At 42.8% G+C, this 23,489-nt stretch overlaps 1 protein-coding gene across 7 annotated transcripts in view; it reads right to left on the reverse strand.

Moving 5' to 3' along the window:
- Nucleotides 1–20,961, reverse strand: part of sdk2a (sidekick cell adhesion molecule 2a) — an 82,109-nt gene extending 61,148 nt beyond the window's left edge. For 3 of the 7 annotated variants that reach the window (XM_067477958.1, XM_067477953.1, XM_067477952.1), the window contains exon 1: nt 20,399–20,955. In XM_067477958.1, the coding sequence (XP_067334059.1) occupies nt 20,399–20,555 (157 nt within the window). In that variant the 5' untranslated portion in view covers nt 20,556–20,955. Of the gene's footprint in view, nt 1–20,398 lie in introns of all 7 variants that reach the window. The other 4 variants (XM_067477955.1, XM_067477956.1, XM_067477957.1 and 1 more) reach the window with 3 other exon arrangements.
- Nucleotides 20,962–23,489: the final 2,528 nt, after the last annotated feature.

The raw sequence follows: 23,489 nt of genomic DNA on the forward strand, positions 1-23,489 counted from the left end.
CTCCTTCGTTCCAGACCCCCAGTACTCACAAGTTCCAAACCACTAGTGCTTGTAAATTTCAGACCTCCAGTTCATCTGAGCATCAGGCACCCCACAAACCCAAGCCACAGGATCCAAATCCAATTAAAGAGGACAAAAAAATGATGTTCCCTAAATGGTGTAATCCATCCAGGCACTTTAAGGTCAGTACTTGCCTCTTTGCCTTGATAGGCAATATTTGAGTGTTGACATTGAAATGGTTGACATTTCCAGGAGTATGTCTTGAGGATAACTTGCATAGAACTGCTATGATGGGAAAGGTGATTCATATACTGTATCTACCAGAGAAGACGAGGCGTATTGACTAAAGAGACTGAATGGCTGTTTGACCCTTACAACTGAGGTGAAGCCATGCCATAGTAATACCTACATTCCCCGTTGATATCATTCTGCAAGTTACAAGAGGTGATTTATGCTCAGTAACGGAGAAAATGCTTCTTCAATCACACAGGTGTTTGACACCATGCTTGAGCACACAATGTTATCTCCAGCCCGGCCAGAGAAAACAGATGTCCAGTCTTTCCCTATAGTGCAGCGCCAGGCATGCACAAAGTCACCCCGTCACCCACGCATTAAGGAGAGGCAGCTGCCAGAGCATTAGTGTCCAAAAATTCAGTAGAGAGACAGACATAAACAAGCATGACAGTTGGTTTTGGGGATGCAAGGAACGCTGATTGACAGTGCTCTGTCGGCCGGATTAGAGACGTTCATTTCGTCCTGAACTCAATTATATTTTACAAAGGCTGACATCCCCAGTTAATTGCAGCCTTTCCACATGAGGGAATTATTTGCACTTCTCAATTCCCTGGCCATGTGTACTCTGTTCCGCATGTACGGGCTTCATCTAATATGTGGAAATATTGCAAATTAGATCAGTAAAAAGGAAAAAAAAGGGGAAAAAATCTGGAAAAGAAAAAATAGGAACTGTCATGAGGCATAAAGGAGTGAAATACTGGTAGAACTTCAAGAGAGAAGTGTCTGGGTGAGTAGTCTGCCTCAGTCTTTTAAGTGTGTCTGGATCTCAGACAGATCCAAAGTGACAGCATTGTGATGATTGACACAGTGATGAAGAGGAGAGGAAGAGAGGAGAAAAAGGTTGTGCAGTGCCACTGGCTCCACCATAATGAAAATGTGAGTCTTGCCCATGGAAGGATGTGACAGGAAACCCAGTCTGGGCGTGTGCTGAGGAGGTAAAGTCAGGAAGGTAATGTTAAGGAAGCCCATGGATGTCTGCGTATGTGTGCAATAGGTTCGTGTGTGTGTGCGTGTGGGTGTGTTTCTGTCTGACTGGGGGGCTAGTGTGGGAATAAAGTGAAATACTCTGGGGCTGTATGTCCTGGATTACCCAGCCATTTCTAATTCACCCCAACTCCTCTCTCTAGACATCCCATGGTTGACATGTGTCACCACACACAGTCAGATTATCAGGCCTCTAATCCACCTCTGAGGCTGACTGGGTGGGTGACAGGGCCACGGATGATCTTCCACACCACGAATAATCCAGCACCTAGGGAGGGAGGGGGCACATCTTGTTGCTCTCCTTGCTGTCACAATTGTTGCAAGTGCGAGGTGCCGTGCAGCCATGGATTAGGCTTGTTGCATCGGCTGATACGTGGACAGACAGCTGCCACCAAGATGTGCTAAATCAAAGCACGGTACAGGCATGCATCTCTTTATCCTTGGGCTGTCCCAGATTGGCGGGCAGTTAATTCCATATCAATGTTTTGTGGTTTTGTTTGTAGAAGTGGGTATCAGTGACATCACTGGTGTTGACATCGGCTCACCAGCAAACATTACCAGTATTTATCTTTGTCTGTGAGATACTGGGTGAAAAAACAGTCCCAGATGGGAGCATGCCACTGCCAATGAGATACCAAAGTAAATAGGTAGACAGGAAATATTTACTGATAATAATCTCATCAAACTCTTTCTCAACAATAAACAGTGTTGGCTGGTAGGAATACATGCAGTGTAATGTATTCTTCATCTATGCTGTTAAGTGCAGTGTGATAAGCATGGATGAACGGAATTTGTCACTGAAATGTACACATAGACGAGAGGGAATCATTCAGACGGTGCTATAAACTAACAAATTCTCTTATATTTGATGACAGTGCCAGTCTATGTGCTCTGACTCATTCTTTGAGTGTGCCTGGGTTTTATTGCCTCTTGCAGGGACACTTGACACCGATGCCTCATATGGTCATTGTGACCCTGCTAAGTAGCATGAGCACGTCAAGAGCAAGAGCATGGATCTCCAGAAGGCCTTTGCATTTTCTAATATAACTTTAACAAAGAAAGAATCATTCTTTTAGAGGATTAAAGATTTTAGCTTCTTAGATTCAGCTTACAGTATTCGGTTTTAATTACTGCATCTATCTGTTGAGATATTTCTATTGAAAGTTTATTGAGAAGATCTTGTTACCTGATATAAACAACAACAACAACAAAAAAACTTACAAGAGCTGAGCAATAACACAGGTGAGGTGTGCACTAAATGCAGTTTTATGCAATATTCCTGTTGCATAAAGATGCCAGTCTATCTTTTTATGTCTTTGCATGTTTGGCAATTTTCTAAGCAACAAACGAACATGTTTGCACTGGTGTAAGAAAAGAGCTGGGGCACAGGCTGTGTTTATGCTGATTAGGTGGTGCAGTGCAATCTTAGTGCTCATTTTGAAAAGAAAATCCATTTGCTATAAAACCTACCCATTCACTGTCTTAATTAAAACTTACAAGAAGCACACACCCATACAGACCTCTTCAAAAATCCCAATACATTTTAGTTATGTCAAAAATCGCCTCTTTTCATTTACTGTACTTTTTCATCAACTGCAAATTAATATACATATATATATATATATATATATATATATATATATATATATATAGCGTAATGCAAGTGTCGTTAGAATGAGCTCAGAGATAAATTAAATAAATTTTTATTGAGTTAAATATCAGGAGAAACTGTTATTAAATAATGTTTTTTCTTTTTGCCTCTTTCAGACATGGTTGTATTGGCATTTATGATATTTTATGTGTATCCATATAACCAGCAACACCACCAGGATGCAGATGAAGAGGATACATGTGTATTTTTAATTTATTTTTGAATTTGAGAAAGAAAAAGAACTGATTTAACTGGACATGATTTAAGCCCAGACTGCTACAGCTAATAACACAGCTAATAACACAATATTTCCACTAATATTGTGTTCAGCTTATCTTCCATGTTGAGCCTGGTTCTGCCTGTCTCTCCCCTGCATGGACACAAAGGTTGCAAAAAACAAAAATAAAAAAGTTATAAATGCCTTCATGCTCTTTCGCCCAGACTACAGACTTGTCTGGGCCATATTTTAGCAAACCAGGGACCTGGTGGCTCAGTGGTAGAGCATTGGGTTGGGATGCAGAAGGCTGCAGGCCCACCAGGAGTGGCCCCGCCCAGCCACCAAGGGCGACCTTGGTGGTGGTCATGAGCCCGGATAAAAATGGGAGGGTTCTGGCAGGAAGGGCATCAGGCATCAAAACATATACCAAATCAACATGCGGAACACGTTCCGCTGTGGCGACCCCTGAGGGGACAAGCCGAAAGCTGAGCTAAAGCTCAATATTTCCTCAAACTAGAGGTAGTAGAGTCTGGTGTCAATGTCTGTTCAGCTAAGACTATAACATTTTTTTCTCCTTAGAGAAGGAGAATGGCTGGTCAGAGTGGCAGAGGACCAGTGATGGTTCATTTAACTTCTGATTAATAGGAAGGAACAGTGAATGTGTTTTCCAGGAATCCCCGACTCAATACAGGCCAACACTATCTGCTTATTCAGCTTGAGAAGCTTCAGGATAGTTTAGAATGCTTTCGCTCTAATGTTGTAAACAATTTGTAGTGGTATATTTCTGCAGGACAGAATTATTTTGCTCGTCATTGTTCTGCCATTGTTTTGAGTGTGGGTGTTGCTCTCCATCTGGGGGATAGGGAAGTCAATAACTGAGCACAGCCAGCTTAAAATCACAATAAAAGTAATGGTGAAATTGCTGGAAATTACATAAAACGACCATCTATAAAACCCTTTCACTGATAACCCCCCCCTCCAGATGTTACTTAAAGTCAAGTCTCATGGTTGCCAGATATTGAACACACTAAAAAAGAAAGAACTTGATAACTGCCCAAGCAGCACCCTACTACATCATAGTGTGGCCTCTGTGGTTATGACAATATGTGAATGATGTAGACAGTCATCATGATGGAGTGGTTGAGCTCTGCGTGTAGCGAATATGTGATGTAGTCTCTATGTGCCCAGGCCGAGCTGTTCAAACACTATCTTTATGGTTGGATGTGTCTCAGGGGAGGACATGCAGAGGTAAGACACCGAGCCAAGGATTGAAGACTGGCCACCTTTCTGCTACAGAGCCTGGTCACCAAGCTCACAGAATTCTTAATGGCACACTAAAATGCTGTGTAAAGACTAAATTGCTGCCCTCAATGGGCAACAGATGATGGAATTAAAGAGATTTAGAGCTGTGTGTGTGTTGGGGGGGGGGATTGGTGTTGATGTGGGCCTTGTAACAAGGGAAGAGAGGAAAGAGGGCAGCAGAGCAAACCGAGGCGGCAACTGGTTCCTTGTAGGGACAACACAGTGCTATGGGAAGTCCCTATGGTGGGGGGGATAGGCGCCGATTAAAACACCCACTAGCACTACTACTAGCTACTAGTAACACCTGCTGCACCAAAATGGCACTATGATACCACCTATCACCTCTACAAAACTGTCACATGTGAGCCGTAAAGAAGTTCTAAATGTGAAATTGTGAGGCTACCACACAAAAACACTAATTCCAACCCTACCCCTACTCCAGGTAACCATAGCAACCCATCACCTGTCTTCTCCTCGACAAGAATAGGCAGACAGCCAGGTCAGAGTGACACATTTTCTCTAACTAGCAAACACAGGATGATTTTTCATGAGCTGCACAGTCCCCCATACTCTTATATTCCCATCAGAGCATAAGCAGATACACATAGCCCACTCTATACACATGAGATTTATCATCTGCCTTTTTCTCCACTCTGTGCCGTACTCGCTCTTCTCTCCCATTCAGCAGCACTTGCATAGTTACCAATGCACACACAGACACATACAAGTATAATAACACATTTCAGCTTCGCTACTCTCGCCACAGGAAGTTGGCAAAATGCCTTCCACCGCCCACCAAATGGCAAGAGTTATCCTGACCTGGCATATTTTGAGCCCAAGTGAAAACGTGGCCCAGAATAAAGGGCTGCTGGGCTGCAGTAGCCTCTCTATTCACTGGAGACAAAACCTGGATCTGTGGCATGATCTGGCGGGTTGGACTCACAAATAGAGCCAGCAATCCAGCAATAACAGACCCTGTTAACCCTTATAGCATGAGCCTCTGCCTGGCTGTATACAACATAAATGGAGAGGGAGGTGCTGGTGTGCAGTGCTACAGAGGAGGTAAATGTGTAAACTGAAAAACTGGCTCTGATCATGACAGCACTGCGCTGTGTGTGCATTTATGATAGAGCCATGCACCGCATTAAGAGACTAGGGATTCCAGACACACGGTTGCAATATTCAGAGCGACAAGCAGTCAGAGAAAACTCCAGCAAAAATTTACTAACCGCAGCCTCATCCCTCACTACTCTCCCACACAAACTTCTGCTTTTATCTCGTCCCAAGTGAGGAGGGAAGTTAAAAATAATTCGAAGAAGAAAGGGGGGGCTAGCAGACTGACACATTCAAACAAGCACTGGTGTAGGGGGATGAAGCTAAAGCTCAGCGGCTGTTGATAAGTTAGGATGGGACAGGCTTTATCCCGGGTGATAAGAGGGGGGATGGGCCTCGCCACCTTGGCTCTAATTTCCCCCATCGCTTTCATCTCACTGCAAACCACAGACCCAGTGACTCACCCAGTGAGCAAAACACAGCCAAAACCAATAGCCGGCAGATAGCATCTCTTACGCTAACAAGCTTTTCACTTGGGGATACCATCAGCTCCCTGGTTTTCTCATACAGCTAATTAGTGATGGACTGAGAAGCAGACCTGCAGCTATCTTTCCACCCTGTTTTCATGCTCTCAGTCTTTTTTCAAAGTCTCTTCTCTCCGTCACTCTGTTTCTGTCTTTCTCTCTACCTCCCTCATTCTTACACACACAAGCACACACACACAGACAGACGCGTCTGTCTCAATTCAACACACACTCCATTCACTCGGTGCCTCTATCTACTTCTCCATCTTCTACCATTGCTTCCACTGCATTGCCACTGTGTCCAGCCCAAGGCCACTACTGCCTCTTAATCCCATTAGACCAAACACAATCAATTATCCAGCCAGCCATAAGGATCTGAGAGCATTAAAAAGTAAGCTCAGAAGATTTAAAGCCATTGATGTCTATGACAGGAATGCACCGCTTACCCCCAACCCCCCCGACTCCCTCGAGCACTCCATGCTCACCAGCGTGTTAGTGTATGTGTGTGTCAGCGTGTGTTCATCAACATGACACCTTGGCACCTACTTGAGCCACCATGCATCGCTTGCGGATCGTTAATCATGTCCCTGCAAGTCCCGGCAAATTACTGCCTTGTGATGGTAATCGATAAAGTGATAAACGCAGCCAGGGACTGCAGCTGCTGGAGCAAAGAAATACCGCTGTGGCCACTGGTTGAGTTTTTTTGTTTTTTTTTCTGCCCTCATAAACCGATCCCCTCCTGCAAAGAGTAAAAAAAGACTCGCTTTTTCTAAGCAGACGAGGATGTAGATGTAGAGGAGGGAAATGCACCCCTGTGCACTGTACTATCATAGAGAGACACAGGAGCTGGAGAGACACAGGTGCTGGTCAATCAATGCTATGAGGCAAGTAGACTGATATAATCATATTGTAATCTAGAGACTCATTTCAGCCACCTTCCCCCCCACAAAGTCACCCTCCCGCCCCAGTCTGTACATAAACCCCATCCCCTTTGTGTCGCTCCATTCATTGCTTGATCTAATTCTCCCACTCCTACCCCTTCATCTTTCCTATACACTCCACTTCTACACCCTCTCCTCATTGGCTTGTTCCTTCTCAGGCAAGAAAATGAAACATTATCATTCCTCTTCAAAAGGCACCACTATTAGCCACATAATGAATATTCAGTTAATGTAGCAGAGAGAAGAGACTGTGTGAGTAACAGAAAAAAAGTGACAGCAAGAAATGAAAGGTGAAACTCTTTTTTTCAGCAGCTTTACAGTACGACTACAAAAAGCATGAATATGCATGGACATATTATTTTCCATATAGTTATTGCCAAATAACAAGAAACATTAATTATTACAAATGCCTTATTACCATGAATGAACAGGCTCGTGACATTTAACAGTGTGATTGTAGATCTACCTCATTGGAGTCCAATATATCATTTATGGCTCATTAATATTTCCAAGGATTAATCATTGATTATGGGGCTATTATGAAATACTTCCTCAAATCTCATGTCCCCAATGCGACCTCTACTGGAAAATCGTTTGGCTAAAGCTTGAAAGGAGCTGGAGCACTTGTGGCTCTAACTTTAACTCCACTCCTAAGGACTTGTCACTCTGCGTTCCAGATGCGGCTGCCAAGCACCTTCTCCACTGGGATTCAAATGTGTTTCCTCATGCAGGCACGATAGCCACTTTCCAATTTCAACTTCATCTTAAACCACCAATTTCTGCTGCCGTGGCGGTGATTGAAATATGAAACCCTGCATATATACAGGCCATTACAGCGAATACAAGGCCACAGCTGCTGTCTGTCTGCCTGCTCAGGGAAGTGAGAGGAGAAGAAACAACAGGGATCAGCTACAGCCGGAACACATTTCTATTTATTTATTATTCAATAACGTTGAATTGGCCCCTGACCCCAGCAGCAACTCACGCCAAACTACCCTCAGAGGAAAATGACAGCCTTGCTGAATCAGGAGGAAATCAAACAGATTCCCTGGGGCTTAGTGGTATGAGAGTTCAAATCTGACAGAATTTGATGAGTCCCCCCTTTGAGTAAATCCTTTTTTGTTTTGTTTTTTTTATTCATGTGAACATAAGTCAAAAGGACAGACATTGACTTTCTAGGGCAACACCACAAACACAGACATGCCAACGTACAAATAACAAGTAAATAAATGAGTCATCCCATTAAGCAGAGTCTTCACAAGCATCCTAGAAAGCGATGAGCATTTTTCTAAGATTGCTCTTGTATTTTCTCGCTCTCTCTGTCTGTCTCCAACCCCACAAACCAACATGTTTTTCAGGGGCAATGTGTAGTGCTTTTATCTGTCTTTTATGCCTCTTCAATTTTCAACAGAACGGTTTGATGGGAAGGTACTTCTAACCTAATTTCAGCTGGTGAGAAAAAGATTATAAAGTAACTGTTGTTCAAGTGCAAAATAAATGAATTGAGTAGCATAGCACAGAGCAGAGACACCAAAAAAGGAAAAAAATAGTGGGGGTACAAATGCTGCTAACACACTGTTGTCTGCGGCTTTCAAGGTTGTTTCAGCTGTTAATTAGTTCAGTTTGATGGTTCACATCCATGGATGCAGTCTAACCCAGTTAAGTCAGCTGCTCAATGAGTTTTCTCTAGGCCTTAAATACTTAGCTGCTGCTCTACAGGAACCTGGCTCAAGGTTAACAGCATGGCGTCAGCCATGCCTAGTGTCCAGCGCTCACAGTCTGCCACGCTCCTCAAGTGGCTGCCAGAGAACACTCATCAAGGTTATGTCTGTCAGAGCCAATGAGCATCCCACTTATCTCAATCAAAGACCTTCACAAATCTTTGAGGGGTTGGTCTTGTCTATGCTTCAAGTGTGAAAAAATAAGGATATTAACTTTCCAGTAAAATGTAGAAGCAGGGGAAACAGTCACACTGCCACACCTAAACGGAACAGCTTGACAAAAAACATGTTGGATTATTAAACTGCAACCAATCAAATAAACATCTTCAATTAATCAATTAAAATTGTCACCTACTGAGGGAAACAGATGAACACATTTGCATATTCTTGTTGCCATATCTCTCAACTGTGCTGGAGGAGAAAAAACTCTGATGGCCATGGGGTGGAATGGATGTGGGCTGTGGCTGTTTTGGCAGTCTTATTTTTTTTTTTTTTTTTTGAGGTCAGGGCTTTTGATGTTGAGAAATTAAATACATCTTTAGGGAACGCGCCTAGACATCACACATGTGATAGATTACTGACTTACACTGGTTTGTACTTACGAATAGAAAATGTATTATACTGCATATTTCTTTAACTTGTTTCACACAGCAGCAGCAAAAAGCAATACAAATTCTGCTTTATATATGAAAAAAAGCCTTCCATTTAGCGTAGGTTCATTAATAAAGTCCTTGTAAGGAAACTACAACTACAGAGAGATAAACTGACAAATTTTCAGGTTCCTAAAGTTAGTCTGAAAGCAATAAACTGTAATAATGACAGTAAATTACTGCACATTTGTTCCACAGGAAACATTCAATAAATTCTTTTAGAGGTAATTTAAATTAGTTATTTGTGCAGCATAAATCATTAGGTAACAATATGTCACCTGTGGATTTTTAAAAGTAAGAGAAATCCTCTTTGGAGCCACCCACCTGATCACTATTTCGCATGTAATCATAATATAAATGATCTATTTGCTGTAACATCATGCAGAAACTGAGCAATTTGCATTGATGGATACTGGCAAAATTATTATTTAAGGGACATAGCAATAAGGGAGACACAGTGTTTGAGTACGTCTGTACCCAGTGAGTAAACACAGTAGTATGACGAGATGACAAGATTGTCATTCTTAAATGCTGGAGCCCTTTTGAATGTCATAACACTGGGCCATTTGTCTGAGTTTGTGGTTGTGTGTATGTGTGTGTGTGCGTGTGTCTGTGTGTTTTGTCTGATCCCTGCAACATGCTGCATCTCCAGGGGGCAGCGCTTCCCTCTCTCATCAACCATGCCCAGCCAATGTGACTGTCACTTCCATACTGCACAGACAGGGGAGCCCGTGCCTATTTTTATAAATGTATTCATATTCATTAGTCCTGACTGTCATTCATAACACCATTTCTTTAATGTGGTGCGTAACCATCAGAGGCTAGAGGAGCCTGCCTCCTCTCATCTCACAAATTAATAACACAGGCAATCACTGCAAAGGTGCCTACTGTCAAACAACAATGGCTCCTGATTTCCATCAACTGCGTGCACTTCATTATTTCCACATGACACACACACACAGAAAAAAGAAACACTCATCAGTGGTCTCCCCTTGGGGAATGTCAACAAAAATGCCATTGTACCAGCCTTTGAAATACGAAATCATTAATTTAAGTGAGAATTAATTACAACCTTTTTTTTTTCTCTTGACCCACCGCAATATTCTGCTTCATAACATCTTGATGGCAGCCAGTTAATTGTGCAGAATAACTGGTGTGAACGTCGGCTGCTAATGAGAGCAATTAGGCATCAGGCTCACATGAGATTTAACTTCACCCACTCTCTCAAAGACAACACGCTTTGCTGTGATTGGCTTGTATTTGTCACATAAGGCACATGATGAAGTAATTCTACAGTCAAGAGCAGTCAAGAATCAAGTGAGGTATATCTGGAAAAGTACACTCCTCTGAAAAAAGTGGCATCACTGTATATCTGGTATTTAAAGTATTTTTTGCCAATATTAAGAGTTATGTCAATGATTCTCTCTATAGTGTACATCCACTTTCTCTTGCACCATTCGGGGCACCGTGCCTTCAAGTAATGGAAGTGGGCTGCTTCTCACAGCTTTGCCATGTTTTTTTCATGGCCATTGTTTCTGCTCAACCCCACTTTAAATCAAGAGCACAATGCTCTCCTCATTCACCCCCCCCCCCCATACTCACTCTGGACAACATTAATAAAACAAGCTTTCAATGATGCAAAGTGCAACCCCACATTGGGCTGTGAGCAGAGGTGGATTAAAGCTTTTAAACACTGCCACCCTTTGAGTTTGCATATGTCAGCTCTGCAGTCTGTTTGTAAGAAGGTTGGTTGGGTACATGTCTGTCTGTCACTTGCCTTCACTAATGCAGTGAGATCAACAACAGCGCTGGTTCCGCTTTAGCATACAGTACAGTATGTAGCAATATCTGGAGCTTCAACAATAAAATCAGAGCATCAAGAGCAGGGCCCACAGAGGAAAGAACATAAAAGAAGAGAACTAGTTGCTGTGCTAAAGAAATTGTGTCTATTGCGACACAGAAAGAAGTGTGGTACCACACAAATCCAGCTCTGCCCTTATTGCATTCTGTTCCCTTTACCTTCCTACAATTACATTTTCTGTTGAAGCTGTTCTCTTATTAAGGAGTCACAATATTCACTGTTAATATTTGGACAGACAGTAGCGATCTGCATAACAAATACTCAAAGACCACATTTTATCTTGGTCATTTCTTCTCACAATAACTTCTCTGTAATCTAATGATAGTGACCCCTTGAGTGATTACAGAAATGGGTAATAACACTTTTTAATTGAATTTCGTGAAATTAAACATTGGCTCAGAACAACTTTATTAAACTGATAGAATCTCACTGACTCTGCCATTTCTGATGTCCCCCCAGGCAAAGAACATGTCCAGCATTGCTACAATAAAATTTGTGCTCAAACATTTCCCTTCATGGAACAAGGAAATTACTCTTTGAAAGCCCCCTTCTTGCAAATTAAAATAGCTTGACCAGCAATTTGTGAAAGCTTTGAGCACAATGACATAGAAATGTAGCCCGAGGACTATCCAACAGCAATACAAGTCAGAGCAGCTGCAGCCATCATGTGTCCACATGCCGAATAGGCTCACAAAGGCGAACAACAAGCTCCAAGCCTGTCTTTGTTGCTGTCACAATGCTCCTGCTTAAGTGAGGCATCACAAATCAGATGTGAGCCATCATATGTACATCACAGGTGATGTAGATCTGCTTTGGCTTAACTCTCTTGGGTAAAGCTCTGTGTCAGCCTAGAGAGTGTTCACATGTTCGCTGCATCCCCGGGGTGGAGACAGGGGCCCAACATTATCAGAAGTCCTCTCGGTGCAGTCCCCAACAGAGGAAGCCTGGGCTCATTTGTTTCGGTACATCTCTTAGGCTTTGAGACAAGAGGAGACAGTAACCAAGATATTTGGGACATGGCAGTCCCCTGTAGAATTAACCAGGCTGCTTCTCAAGCCCCAGTGACAGGAAATCTCACTCAGATCACAAAAGGCAGCACTGATTGTGTCTGACAGATGCAACGTCTTTGTTTTGTCTGGAGTACTTGTGTGTAGGCCTTTGTATTTTTGTGTTGCTCGTGCACGTGCGTTAGAGTGAAAGTGTCTTTCTCCACTTATCCTACTTCAATTCTTGAAACAGTGACCTTTTTCTACACAATGTCTGTCTGTGAGAGCATGTAAGACCTAAAGAGGTGATTCCACATTAAACAATTAGACTCCGGGGATGTTATCCACAGATGCATTGTGTCTGACAGTCCAAGCACACCCCAGAAATACTGGGCTGAATGTATAAAAAGGCTGGCGGTAGGAGAAGTGGAAGGGTTACTGTTTGGGCTCAAACTGGGCACGCTAATCCCTTTGATCCCCCCATTTTACTGTCAGCTGTTTCCTAGCTACCATCGGATCTGCACAGAATTTAGGATTTGTGCTACTGTACACCACAGCAATCTCTACCCCACTGATGCAGCGCTCTCCTTTCTTTCCTCCATCAATACCCCAACCAGGCCCCATCTCAGTCCACACCCAGCCCCCACAGCCTCCTCACACCATCCAAAGCAATATTCATTTCTCGTTCTGTTCCCTTTTTCCCCGCCACCTCACTAGCAGTTGGCGGTGACATGGGAGAGAGACCAGTTAAATTGGAAACTCTTTTGCACAGAGGAGGACCATCAGAACGTGACGCTTCACACTGAAAAAGCTGATTCTGATTTTGTCTATTCACACGAAATACCATGACTGTGCCCCACTTTCATTAGTTGTGCCAAAAACAGCATTGAAAAACTGGCTTGGTCTTTGGAGAAAGCTCTATTTAGTGATAATGAAACAATCTACGTGCATGTGTGTGGATGCATGTGTTAGAGGAAGAAAAGCTGTCTGCACATTAGTATACATGTACACTTCTGCTGTGTGCATGTTTGTGCATCTGCTAACATGCATTAAAGCAATAAAGTCACCGTTATTGGTTTCCTCTTTCAAGATATCTTTGAAATTGAAATAAATAGGCAAACATATCTGCACAGGATCTCTTTTATCCTTGTCAGTATTGGTTGCTGTCAGAGGGCGAATGCACCGCAGACTACCAGTTTAACCTCTGAGGAGCTCCCTCAAACTGATCCTAAATCATTCCAGGCAGAAGCACATGGCGGACTTGATTTGCGTATTGGCGTATTCATGCTTCATTGTCAAACACTGACTCTCCATGGGCCGTCACCCATTAATCCTGTAAGCATGTTGCAGCAAGGTAGATAGCACAAACGTATTAATTTGCTGATTTCTATAGGAGCTGTGTGTTTTGTGTGTTTCGATGTTTTAACTCTTCTGAAACAAACTTTAGTATTTAATGACAATGTAATGATCCAGGACATTATGGACAAAAATTCCCACTTAGTTAATTCTCAAGAAATGTACATGTACAAATACCCGGATAGCTGTGACAGGGTACAAATATTTACCACAAATATCAGAGGATGAAGTTTTTTTTTTTTGTTGTTGTTTTTTACACATATCCCACTATATGAAATCGGGCTTAGGAGAGGAAAGCATCCTTACATACAGTCTTGGACAAAGACTTTGTCTAGGCTTTCACCTGAGGTTGAATCCTGCCATATGCTTTCAGTCTCACACCTGGAGCGCTTTCATGACTTCTGCTGTGGGGCCACGGAAAGGGAATACAGATGCGACAAGAGCCATAGAGCAGAAGCTCGCAGCTCTGCTGTCAACTCACATCACCATCACACTTCTTGACTGACACTACTGATGTTAGAGGCAAGGACATTGATCAAAGTTATGTGTACATTGAAGTGCTGGCATGAAACAATGACAACTAACTCCATAATACCCAAACCAGACAGGAATTCCCTATGAGCAATCACAAAAGCACTGCAAGATTTTGTTGTAGGTAGGAATTTCTTAGGAATTATTTCAGTTTGAATGTCTTGTGCTTTACCTCACAGATCGGCGTCCCTAGGTAGCTCCGTTACAGACATTTGTCTACAGTGACACTGGAGCATTATCTTAATTTGACAGGCGTAAGGAAGACCTGATGTCCTATCTTAGAGGAGAAAAAGAACAAGCCAGAGGATGGCAAACATAAATGATATCAAACATGATATGGACTCCCATGTGGCCAAGATCAGGGCAATGGGGAATGTGAATTAGCAGTGCTCCTAATCAATACTGAGCACAAAGCACTGAGATGCAGCTACGCGGATTTTGCCAGGCACATGAGAAGGACTGTAGGCCAACTGCCAAGCACAGCATGAGCACAGCACCAAACCCAGCACTGCAGATGGAGAGCATGGAGGCTTCCACTTTCCAAACAAGACTGGACAGGACAGATGCCACAGACTAAAATGGTTTCTCTGGTCACGCAGTCCTGCTGACCTCGGATCCCCAGGCATGGTGCTGATACAAAATCTACTTTTCAAAAAGCAATGTAAAAGTTGGCAGTATCAGCTGGACAACACCACTTTTTTCTGTCCTCTATAGGAATTCTTACTTCAGATTGGTTTGAAAACATACAGTGCAACTTTTCCACATTTTGTGCTATAGACTTGTTTCAAAATTGATTAAATTCATTATTTTCCTCAAAAGTCTACAAACAATACCCCATAATGACAATGTGAAAGAAGTTTGTTTGAAATCTTTGCAAATGTAATAAAAATACACAAAAAATTAAAAATAAAATAAAAACACATGTACAACCAGGTTCAAGTCTGGGCTCAAAGTCTGGATATTCACAGAGCTGTCCTGCAGCCAATCCTTTGTTATCTTGGCTGTGTGCTTAGGGTTGTTGTCCTGTTAAAAGATGAAATGTCACCCCCCTCTGAGGTCTACAGACAGTTCCTTGGACTTCATGGCTTGATTTGTGCTCTACCATGCACTGGTAACTGTGTAGCAAATCCTGTCCAATCAACTGAATTTCCCACAGGTTGCAGAAACATCAAGCATGATCAGTTGAAACTGAATGCAACAGAGCTCAATTTCAGACAAACTTCTTTCACAGTGTCTTTATGGGGTATCTGTATAAATTTGAGGAAAATAATGAATTTGATTCATTTTGGCATAAGGCTGTAACATAACAAAATTTGGAAAAAGTTAAGCACTGGAAACACTTTCTGGATGCACTGTAGCTAAATGCTGTGATTGGCTGGGTCTGAGGTCAGCAGAAGAAAGGAGCGGAATGTCAAGATGTGAAATAATTTGTGCGAATGTGCAAAACGGTTTGGTACCACCAGTGGTTTGTCCTAGGAAAAGGAGAAAACAAAACCTGCCACCCCCATCTTCTACACCGTTACTCATACATTTCTCCATTTCTTTGCCTCTTTTGCCATTTTATTCACAACACAGGAATACACTCACCAGTCCCCAGGGGTGGCAAGCTGAATGAGAGCAGAGATTCAGAGCGCACATTATGCTGTAAAACGTATTGTTTCTCGCCACAGTTTTCCTTGTGTTGCCTTTGTGTTGTTTAAATGTTTACATGGAACAGCTTCGGGGCTTGAAGACAGATGTATGGTCCAAGAATACTGCCTCAGCACAATCCTTCGTCTCCCTGGATAAATATAATGACACCATTTTGAGGAGGGCTTTTTCAAATAGCTCTTTAGAATGATGCTTTGATGAAAAGGCATGCGCAACATATTTGCTCCCTTGTCAGAACGATACTAGGCAAATTAAATGAACAGTGCCACTTTGCACCCCTGCTCCTATCCAAGGTCATTTCCTCTTTCACTTTTTATCCCAGTTCAGGGCTTGTTCTGAGGCATTTCGTTTTGTTCTTGGTTGCTGAGAAGGTGCCTCCCGGTTCTGTGTCAGGCTGATTAGACTTTTAGAGAATTAATATGTGAAGAATTTGTCTGTTTCCCCCTGCAGCGCTTCTCCCCTCAGTCTCATCAGTAAACAAGGAACTGGCAACAAAACCACTCTCAGCTATGTGATTAAAACTGCCCCCAAAAGAAGCAGTTTTCTCTTCAGTCATCGCTGCTAGTGTTGAAAGAAATCTCATTTGAGTAGCCTATACATTTCCCAAACCTTATCTTTCACCCATAAGGCAAAGAAGAGCTGTTTGTGGGTAAAGAAAATCACTCTGCAGAACATGATGTTATGGGGGTGAAGGATTTGCCTCAGTACTATGAGCTAACAGTAGCACAGCACAAGGAAGTCCTGCATAGCAAGTAATAATTTCAGCCAGCTACCCTAATATGGCAGCATGACAGACGCATGGTGGGAGATAGGACTCTTTCCCCATGCAAATAGCCATTACCATAGCCCTTTGGGCAAATGGCAATTACTGGGCAAGGGGTGAATGCCAAAACCCTGCGGTACAAGTTAATTTGATTACATTTCCATTATGAACTATAAACACAGTTTTGCTGCTCGACTGAGCCAATTAAAGGCCTCCTGAAGCTAAAAAACGTTGACAGCGCAGCGGACCCATTGTTCTTCAACAATAGAGCAGATTGTAATCATTTGTCACCCTTAAACATATTCGAGGCACTTGCATTTTCTTTCCTTTTAGAAACATTACCATTAATTTCTGCAAAAGGATTTTCCATTCATTTGTTTCAAACGTTGCTGCCAGTGAGCAGATTCTTTTTTTCTTTTTCTTTTTTTTTCCTATTCAGTTGTGATATGTTCCATCTTGGTGAATAAAGCGTCCTGTGGCAACATGAATAAACATGTGTAGACAGCATTTGGCAGCCAGAGAAAAAGCAACCAAGCAGCCAGATATGGGAGACAGGCGCTGAAGACACACAAGGAGTCTGATTTGGAAGTCAGGCTGCCATCATGTTTCACCTGAGGCTGTGCAAGCCACTAGCTGGTCGTTCTGGGCATGAGCCACGTTGCAAAGAAAACAAGTATTTAGTCCAAATTTCAGCAGACATCTGTTAGCTCGGTGGAGTAGTAAACATGTTTAATTAACTGCATTCCATCAAAAAGGCAGATGCATATGTTAAAAATAAGCACTGTGTGTATTTATAGTATTGTAGCTGAGCAGTTACACTACTCCCATGTCACTACGCCCCAAATGAGACTCGTGACGTGATCAAAGTGCTTTAAGTTTAAGAAAATGCAATGATTTCATCACATACGATGTAGTATCATGTCTAAAATCAGATGCCTGAGGCAAATGTGGCATCATTGTGAGTATGTGGGTCTACTTTTGTGGGGCTACATGAAAACAGATTAAGCTTTCTATTATTTGTGGCGGAGTGTTGTACGTGTGGGCACAGGCGATCAGGTTTGTCATCAGTCATTGTTGGACCTGAGATGCCTTTGATTCTATTAAAACTGTATTATATTTCTCCTGATGGAGTTGTGTAATCTTGTACACATTGATTTTTCTATTTTTCTGTGGATGTGTTTGCGTGCCTGTGTGTTAGTGTGTCACTGATGTGGATGAATTATGATCTGGTGCCCGCATTAAAGCAGGGAGTTTTAATCACACAAGGATTCAGAGTGTTTCAAACAAATGCTTTTTTGTAAGCATGGTGGATTATCATAAGATTTAAAGATTTGGAAATGGCTGACAGCTGTCAAGCTGCATAATAACGTACGTCCAGAAAATTATAGCAGCTGCCGGTTGGCAGAATGTCAATGCTGCTATCTAGATTAAAGCTCAATGGACAGGAACATAAGCACCAGCAAGCATGCACACGCAGTTTTACAAACACACACACACACAACACGATGCACACAGAAACAAGGTCTCACAAAACCTACTGGTAGATTTCAGCAGCAGAGGCTTTGAGGAGGGGATGGGGGAGATACAGATTATTAGGAGGTGAAAAAAAGACAAAACCTTGCATCTATTTAGTTGGTTTTTTGATGAGAGGCTCTAAATGAGTCTTAAAAAGCCCTGCTGTGAGCAGCCTATGGCAGAAGAAAGGTTCCCCTGTGGACTCTATCAGGAATCCTCTTGTGCACTGAAGCAGCCGGCAGTATTAAACGCAGCAGGAGCCTCAGTAGGAACCTGCTGAAAAACAAGTACATGCCACCTCCGGTTCCGTAGGGGCCTCATGTGCCTGTGTGTCGCCTAATTTATGACATCCTCAGAGGTCCTCTGCTCTTTGGGAATGACTGCAACATCTCTAACTTTATGCACAGGCACAGCTGCACTGCAAGTCATTTGCAAACACAGATGCCCCATGAGGATGAGATCTGCTTCCTACTTCACTAGAACAAGACCTCTCTGGATGCTAAGAGGACCCCCTGCAAAGACCGCAACTGCGTCTTCACTAAAGAACCTAAAGCTGCAATTGTGCACCAGAGAGGAGGTCCTTCTCATTTGAAAGAGCAGGCAGACAGAGGAGAGAATCTCTCACCAATGCTAATGTGCAGCCGGGAGCATTCAAAGGGCTTGAATATCAACTGCAAGGATGAGAAAGAGGTCTGTTTGGGGGAGAAAGGTAAAGCCCTGTGAAGTAGCCTAGAAGCGATCAGCAGATCCTCACAGACTCCAAGCATGTTAGCTTGAGAAAAGGATGGTAATAACAGCTAGAGGAACTGTGCCTTGCATAATAAGAGAGACGCCTGAGACTCTTTTCAGATAAGGTTGGGAGCACTTTAGAGCCATGCGACCTGTTCAAAGACAAACAAGCAAAGGGATTATGCTGCTTTTAGCACTTTGGTGCACAGAGAATTGTGATTATAAGATGGGGAATGCATAAAGAAGCCACTTCTCATATGAATCAGCTTCTAATATGAGACATTTTTTCCCCATGGGACCAACTGAAGTAAATGCCCTGAGGACTTGCATTTCAAACTTTCATAATTCTTTTGCATTTGTGCATGTTCTAAAAACATGACTGTACTGAATGCTATCTAATGCAAACATTTGTCAGGACTGCTGGTGAAAGTTGTAGCCCAGAAACCCCCCATAATATGGTTTGTCTTTTCTCAACTTGCCTTCAGTTCTTCTTCAGTCAAAGCTGACAGTTTTGCTTTTCCAATTATAAAATAGGAGCCAGAAAGGATTTGCTCATGCTCATATTCTGTCTCTATATAGCATCTACAGAACATCTCATTACTTTCTCATAGATCAAGACCTATAGGTCACCCTCTGACAGATGACAAGTGATGAGACAAGTGATGAGCCATACCAATTTCACAGTAATTGTGTGATTAGTGTAAAACGAGGTTAGCCAACCCTGGTCCCCCTTGCCCTCCTTGCCCCCTAACTATCCCTGCCCAACCCACTGCTGACTACCTGGATCAGGTGTGTCCAGTCAATCAGAAGCTGGAAGCAGTGGGCTGGGCAGGGATAGTTGAAAAAACAAGCAGGGCCTTTCAGATCATGTTCACACCTTTACCTACAAACACGCAACTGTGACTGACTGTGACAGACATGATTGACGGCTACAGTGCATGTTGTGATCTGTTCATTCTGTACTGTGCACAGTACTTCCACACAGCGTGCAAGAGTGCAAAACAAGATAATTACACAAAATGAAAGTTAATAGCCTCTGCTAGGTTACGAAGGTGGCTCAATCTACAAGGAGAGAAACTACTCATTCTGTGGTCCCTCAGCACAGCCACTGGTCTTTAAACAGATTTCATGACAAAAAAAATTAAAAAAATTCTCTTGTTATGGTCAATAAAAATACCTACTATATATAAACACTAAATTACTATGAAACCCAAGCTTTAAAACGTGTATGTGTGATATCTATAACAGTGACAGGCAGAACAATATGCTTCATCAAGGAACTGATGCATTTTAAATAGTTTCATGAAAACCAACCTCAATTTTGTCACGTTAGGGTCCAGTTTTGCACAGGCACGTAGTGTCAGAGACTGGAGCAATGAGGGGGAGTGTAGCTGAAGTGAACACGACTGTTTACATTCGTTGTTGTTTGAGGAAATCGATTTTTACAATGAACGGATTTTTACAATAGTTAGTGTGAGTGTGGGTAACGTGGTTCAACTGGTCAAACTTTGGCTACATGGCCAGAGATATGAAAGCATTTTTTTAGAGTTCTTCTTTGCTCTCTTTGTTCAACGCAGACTTTCTGGTGCGCTTCTCTGGCTGCTTCCAACAACACCATCTCCACTAAGTCAACAAAAAATAAATTAAAAAATCTGAGTTGCGCATCCTACCTTGAGCCTGAGCACTGATGATACAAATCGCCAAGAGCAGCATCCAACAGGACACCGAGATTTGTCCGACGTGTCCAATCCGTCTAGCTGTAACCATGGTCCGCGGTGCCAACGTCGACCTTCCGGTGCGCCTTGCCCGTCTCCACGCTGGGAACATGTTGCTCCGTGGCCACACGCTCCCGGGAAGAGTCCTGGCTGATGCTGGTCCTGTGTGTCAGACTGCTCCTCGCTGGTGATGCGGGTGAGTGACTGGGGGAGTGAGGAGAGAGCTCGCTCCGTCAGAAAGCACCAGGCATGCAGACAAGCACGCGGTAGTATGAAAGCCTGTGGACAAGTCCCGCATGAGCAAGGCGGAGTCAGTCCAATTGAATTTGCTCGGGTGTCAAGTGTGCGAGACAAAATATTGCCATCACCCCCTTCCTGCTCCGAACAACCCCTGAATGTATCACTGACAGATGAGCCAAATAAAAAAAAACTACTATAAGAGGAGATGGTGTCTGCGCACGGTCTCCAAGTTCATTTGGTGGCTGAGTGACAGCTTTTGCGCAAACCGACATTAATTAGTGTCATAACTAAGTGTGTTTCCTACACATATACCTTTCTTCAGCAGCTAGGAACTCCAGCAAAGCAGGCCATTTCCATTTCATTACCCAGTGGCCAGGAGTAAGGTCGCACTGTGCCTCCCGGGTGTGTGTGCGCTGCTTTAAAGTGTAAACAGACTCTGTCCACCTTCACAGGCAGGTTAAAAAGGTTCCCCTATGCTTTAGAAATGACCTATATTGTGCTCTGGATTTGTCAGTGTGGGTGGTCGCTGACTATACACTCAGTCAGTTTTCTGTGAATCGACCATCACACACACACACACACACACACACACACACACACACAACCACACAGACTGGACTGTAGCAGCGCGCACAACCTGAGCCAAGCAATGCCAGGCCAAGTGCCCTGTACGCTATTGCCACCACGCGGCAGAAAGTGGTAGGAAATGCCTGTTCGGACAGGTATGATGGATTGTTGACACATGAAAACCTAAAGCCTGGATTCCAAAAGTTCCTGATGACAGCTTAATCCTTCCAAATAACAGCTCTTGATGTGTTTTGCTGCTAAGAATAAAATATTAACTGGAACTAAACGGTAAGTTGGTTCTGGGGTGGTATTCAAAGCAGAACAATTGAAACGTTACACAGACAAACAAACAACTTACATCCGAACAATTTAATGCAATCCAGGAATTAGATCAAGTGCAACGGCAGACTGTTACCATCTGTGAATATCCATTCCATCAGACGGTTTCCTTTATTACCAGACAAAGCATAAAAGGAAAGTTTGAGCCAAGAAAAACGATGGGCTCTTCTGAAAACGGTGCCGTGTACATATGGGCTGTGATATCAGCTTTGTTTCCCTCACTCCTTTTGAACTCACTGAAAAATGCATGGCACAGCGAAGAAAGCTTCAAAGAACTGTCAAAACAGAGCTGCCTTAAAGGATACATGAATGTGTGCCATTAGATTCTGGGAGTTTTGAAGCCATGTACTAATATTGACTAACAGGGAACATCCAAGCTACCCTGAGCTTGGACGTTCCCTGTTATTAAAGAGCCTAGTTGAAGTGTAGACAAAAGTGGTATTCTCTGCCTGTGGGGTGTTGCCTCACCTAACCGCAGTATCTTTTTATGCTCTGCTTTGTGCAGTCCCACATTGAATCTGTTCCCCTGTCCTTTACTCAACAAATACCACCTTCCACTCTTCCCTTTGTCTTACAACATCTCATTGCTGCTAGGGGCTCATTTTGTCTCTTATCCATTTCTCCCTCCCTTCATTTCCTCTCTCCTCATCCTGCTGTCACCCCCTGCACCAACCCCCTCCTGATAATGATGTGCTGATTATGAGGCTCTTAGGCCAGCAGATTGCTCTCCAGTCTCATTCGCATGCAGTGGAAAATTGCTGCTGTCTTGGAGCCCCCACCCCGCTGTGCGTATCAGGCAGGTTGACATTAGCAAGCTACTGGGAATGGCGCTCAGGCACGAGGGCAGGTGCTCTGTCTCCATCTCTATAACTGTTCTGCAGCAGATGAAGCGGAGGCTGCTTGATGCCACAAGCCACACTGGTGTGTGTGTGTCTGTGTGTGTATGTTTGACACCACAGGTTGATGTCGAACAATAATGCATTGTGTAACTGACATTCATACAAACACTTGACTGAAAATACTTTCACTGGTTTCACTCACCAAATAGATACTACACAGTTTTACGGAGAACATGAATTAACTTTCTTTTATCACATCTTCATTAGTTCATATAAACACAAATGTCTGTTTCTTTCAAATAAAATATATTATAAGTATTTTACATACTTGAGCTACATGACATAGGCGTAACAATATTTTATCAAGGTAAGATAACATGTACTGATACTGACTAAAAACATACTGTAAAAAAGTACAATCTTAAAAACAGAGCACTTGAATATGAAATTCTCGAGAAGCTTGGACATTAGCTTGTGTTTAGACCTCAAATCTCGCACATAATAATAATTTTGTCTTGTTTTTGTATAACAACAGGTTATTGTTAGACGTTTTCTATAAAATTAAGACAGATGCTACTATTTGCAGTATATTACATAATTAACTGATACTTATAAAACTTGTCTCTTCTTGTCCAGCATGAGGACCTTTGATAGTTCCAGCATGTTTTCAGGGTCAATGATAGTCACTTTGTGGCTTTTGTTGCTGTAGTTCACTCTCAAAGTGAGCAGTACACCCTCATCTAGCATTACAACAAAATAAATTCTCATGTTGGTCTGCAAGATGGGAAAAGCACCATGGCCTTTCCAAAGCTGGTCTCCTTCCATCAGCTCGTATAATTGGAAATGAATTTATTGGAATGAGCTTCATCTGAAACTGGTCCTGTGCTGCCTCATTTACGTATGCAGGCATGATGCTGCTAAGGGAAACAAAGTGGCCATGAAATACCAATCTCTGCCTATCACATTACGTGGTCAGAAACAGTAAGGATACTGTGGTCTGCGTGTTTTAAACAAGAAAACAGTCCAGTCATTCAGTTCAGCTTTGTTTTTCATTCTCTTTG

This window comes from Channa argus, chromosome 15 (assembly GCF_033026475.1).
Source record: "Channa argus isolate prfri chromosome 15, Channa argus male v1.0, whole genome shotgun sequence".
Taxonomy (NCBI): domain Eukaryota; kingdom Metazoa; phylum Chordata; class Actinopteri; order Anabantiformes; family Channidae; genus Channa; species Channa argus.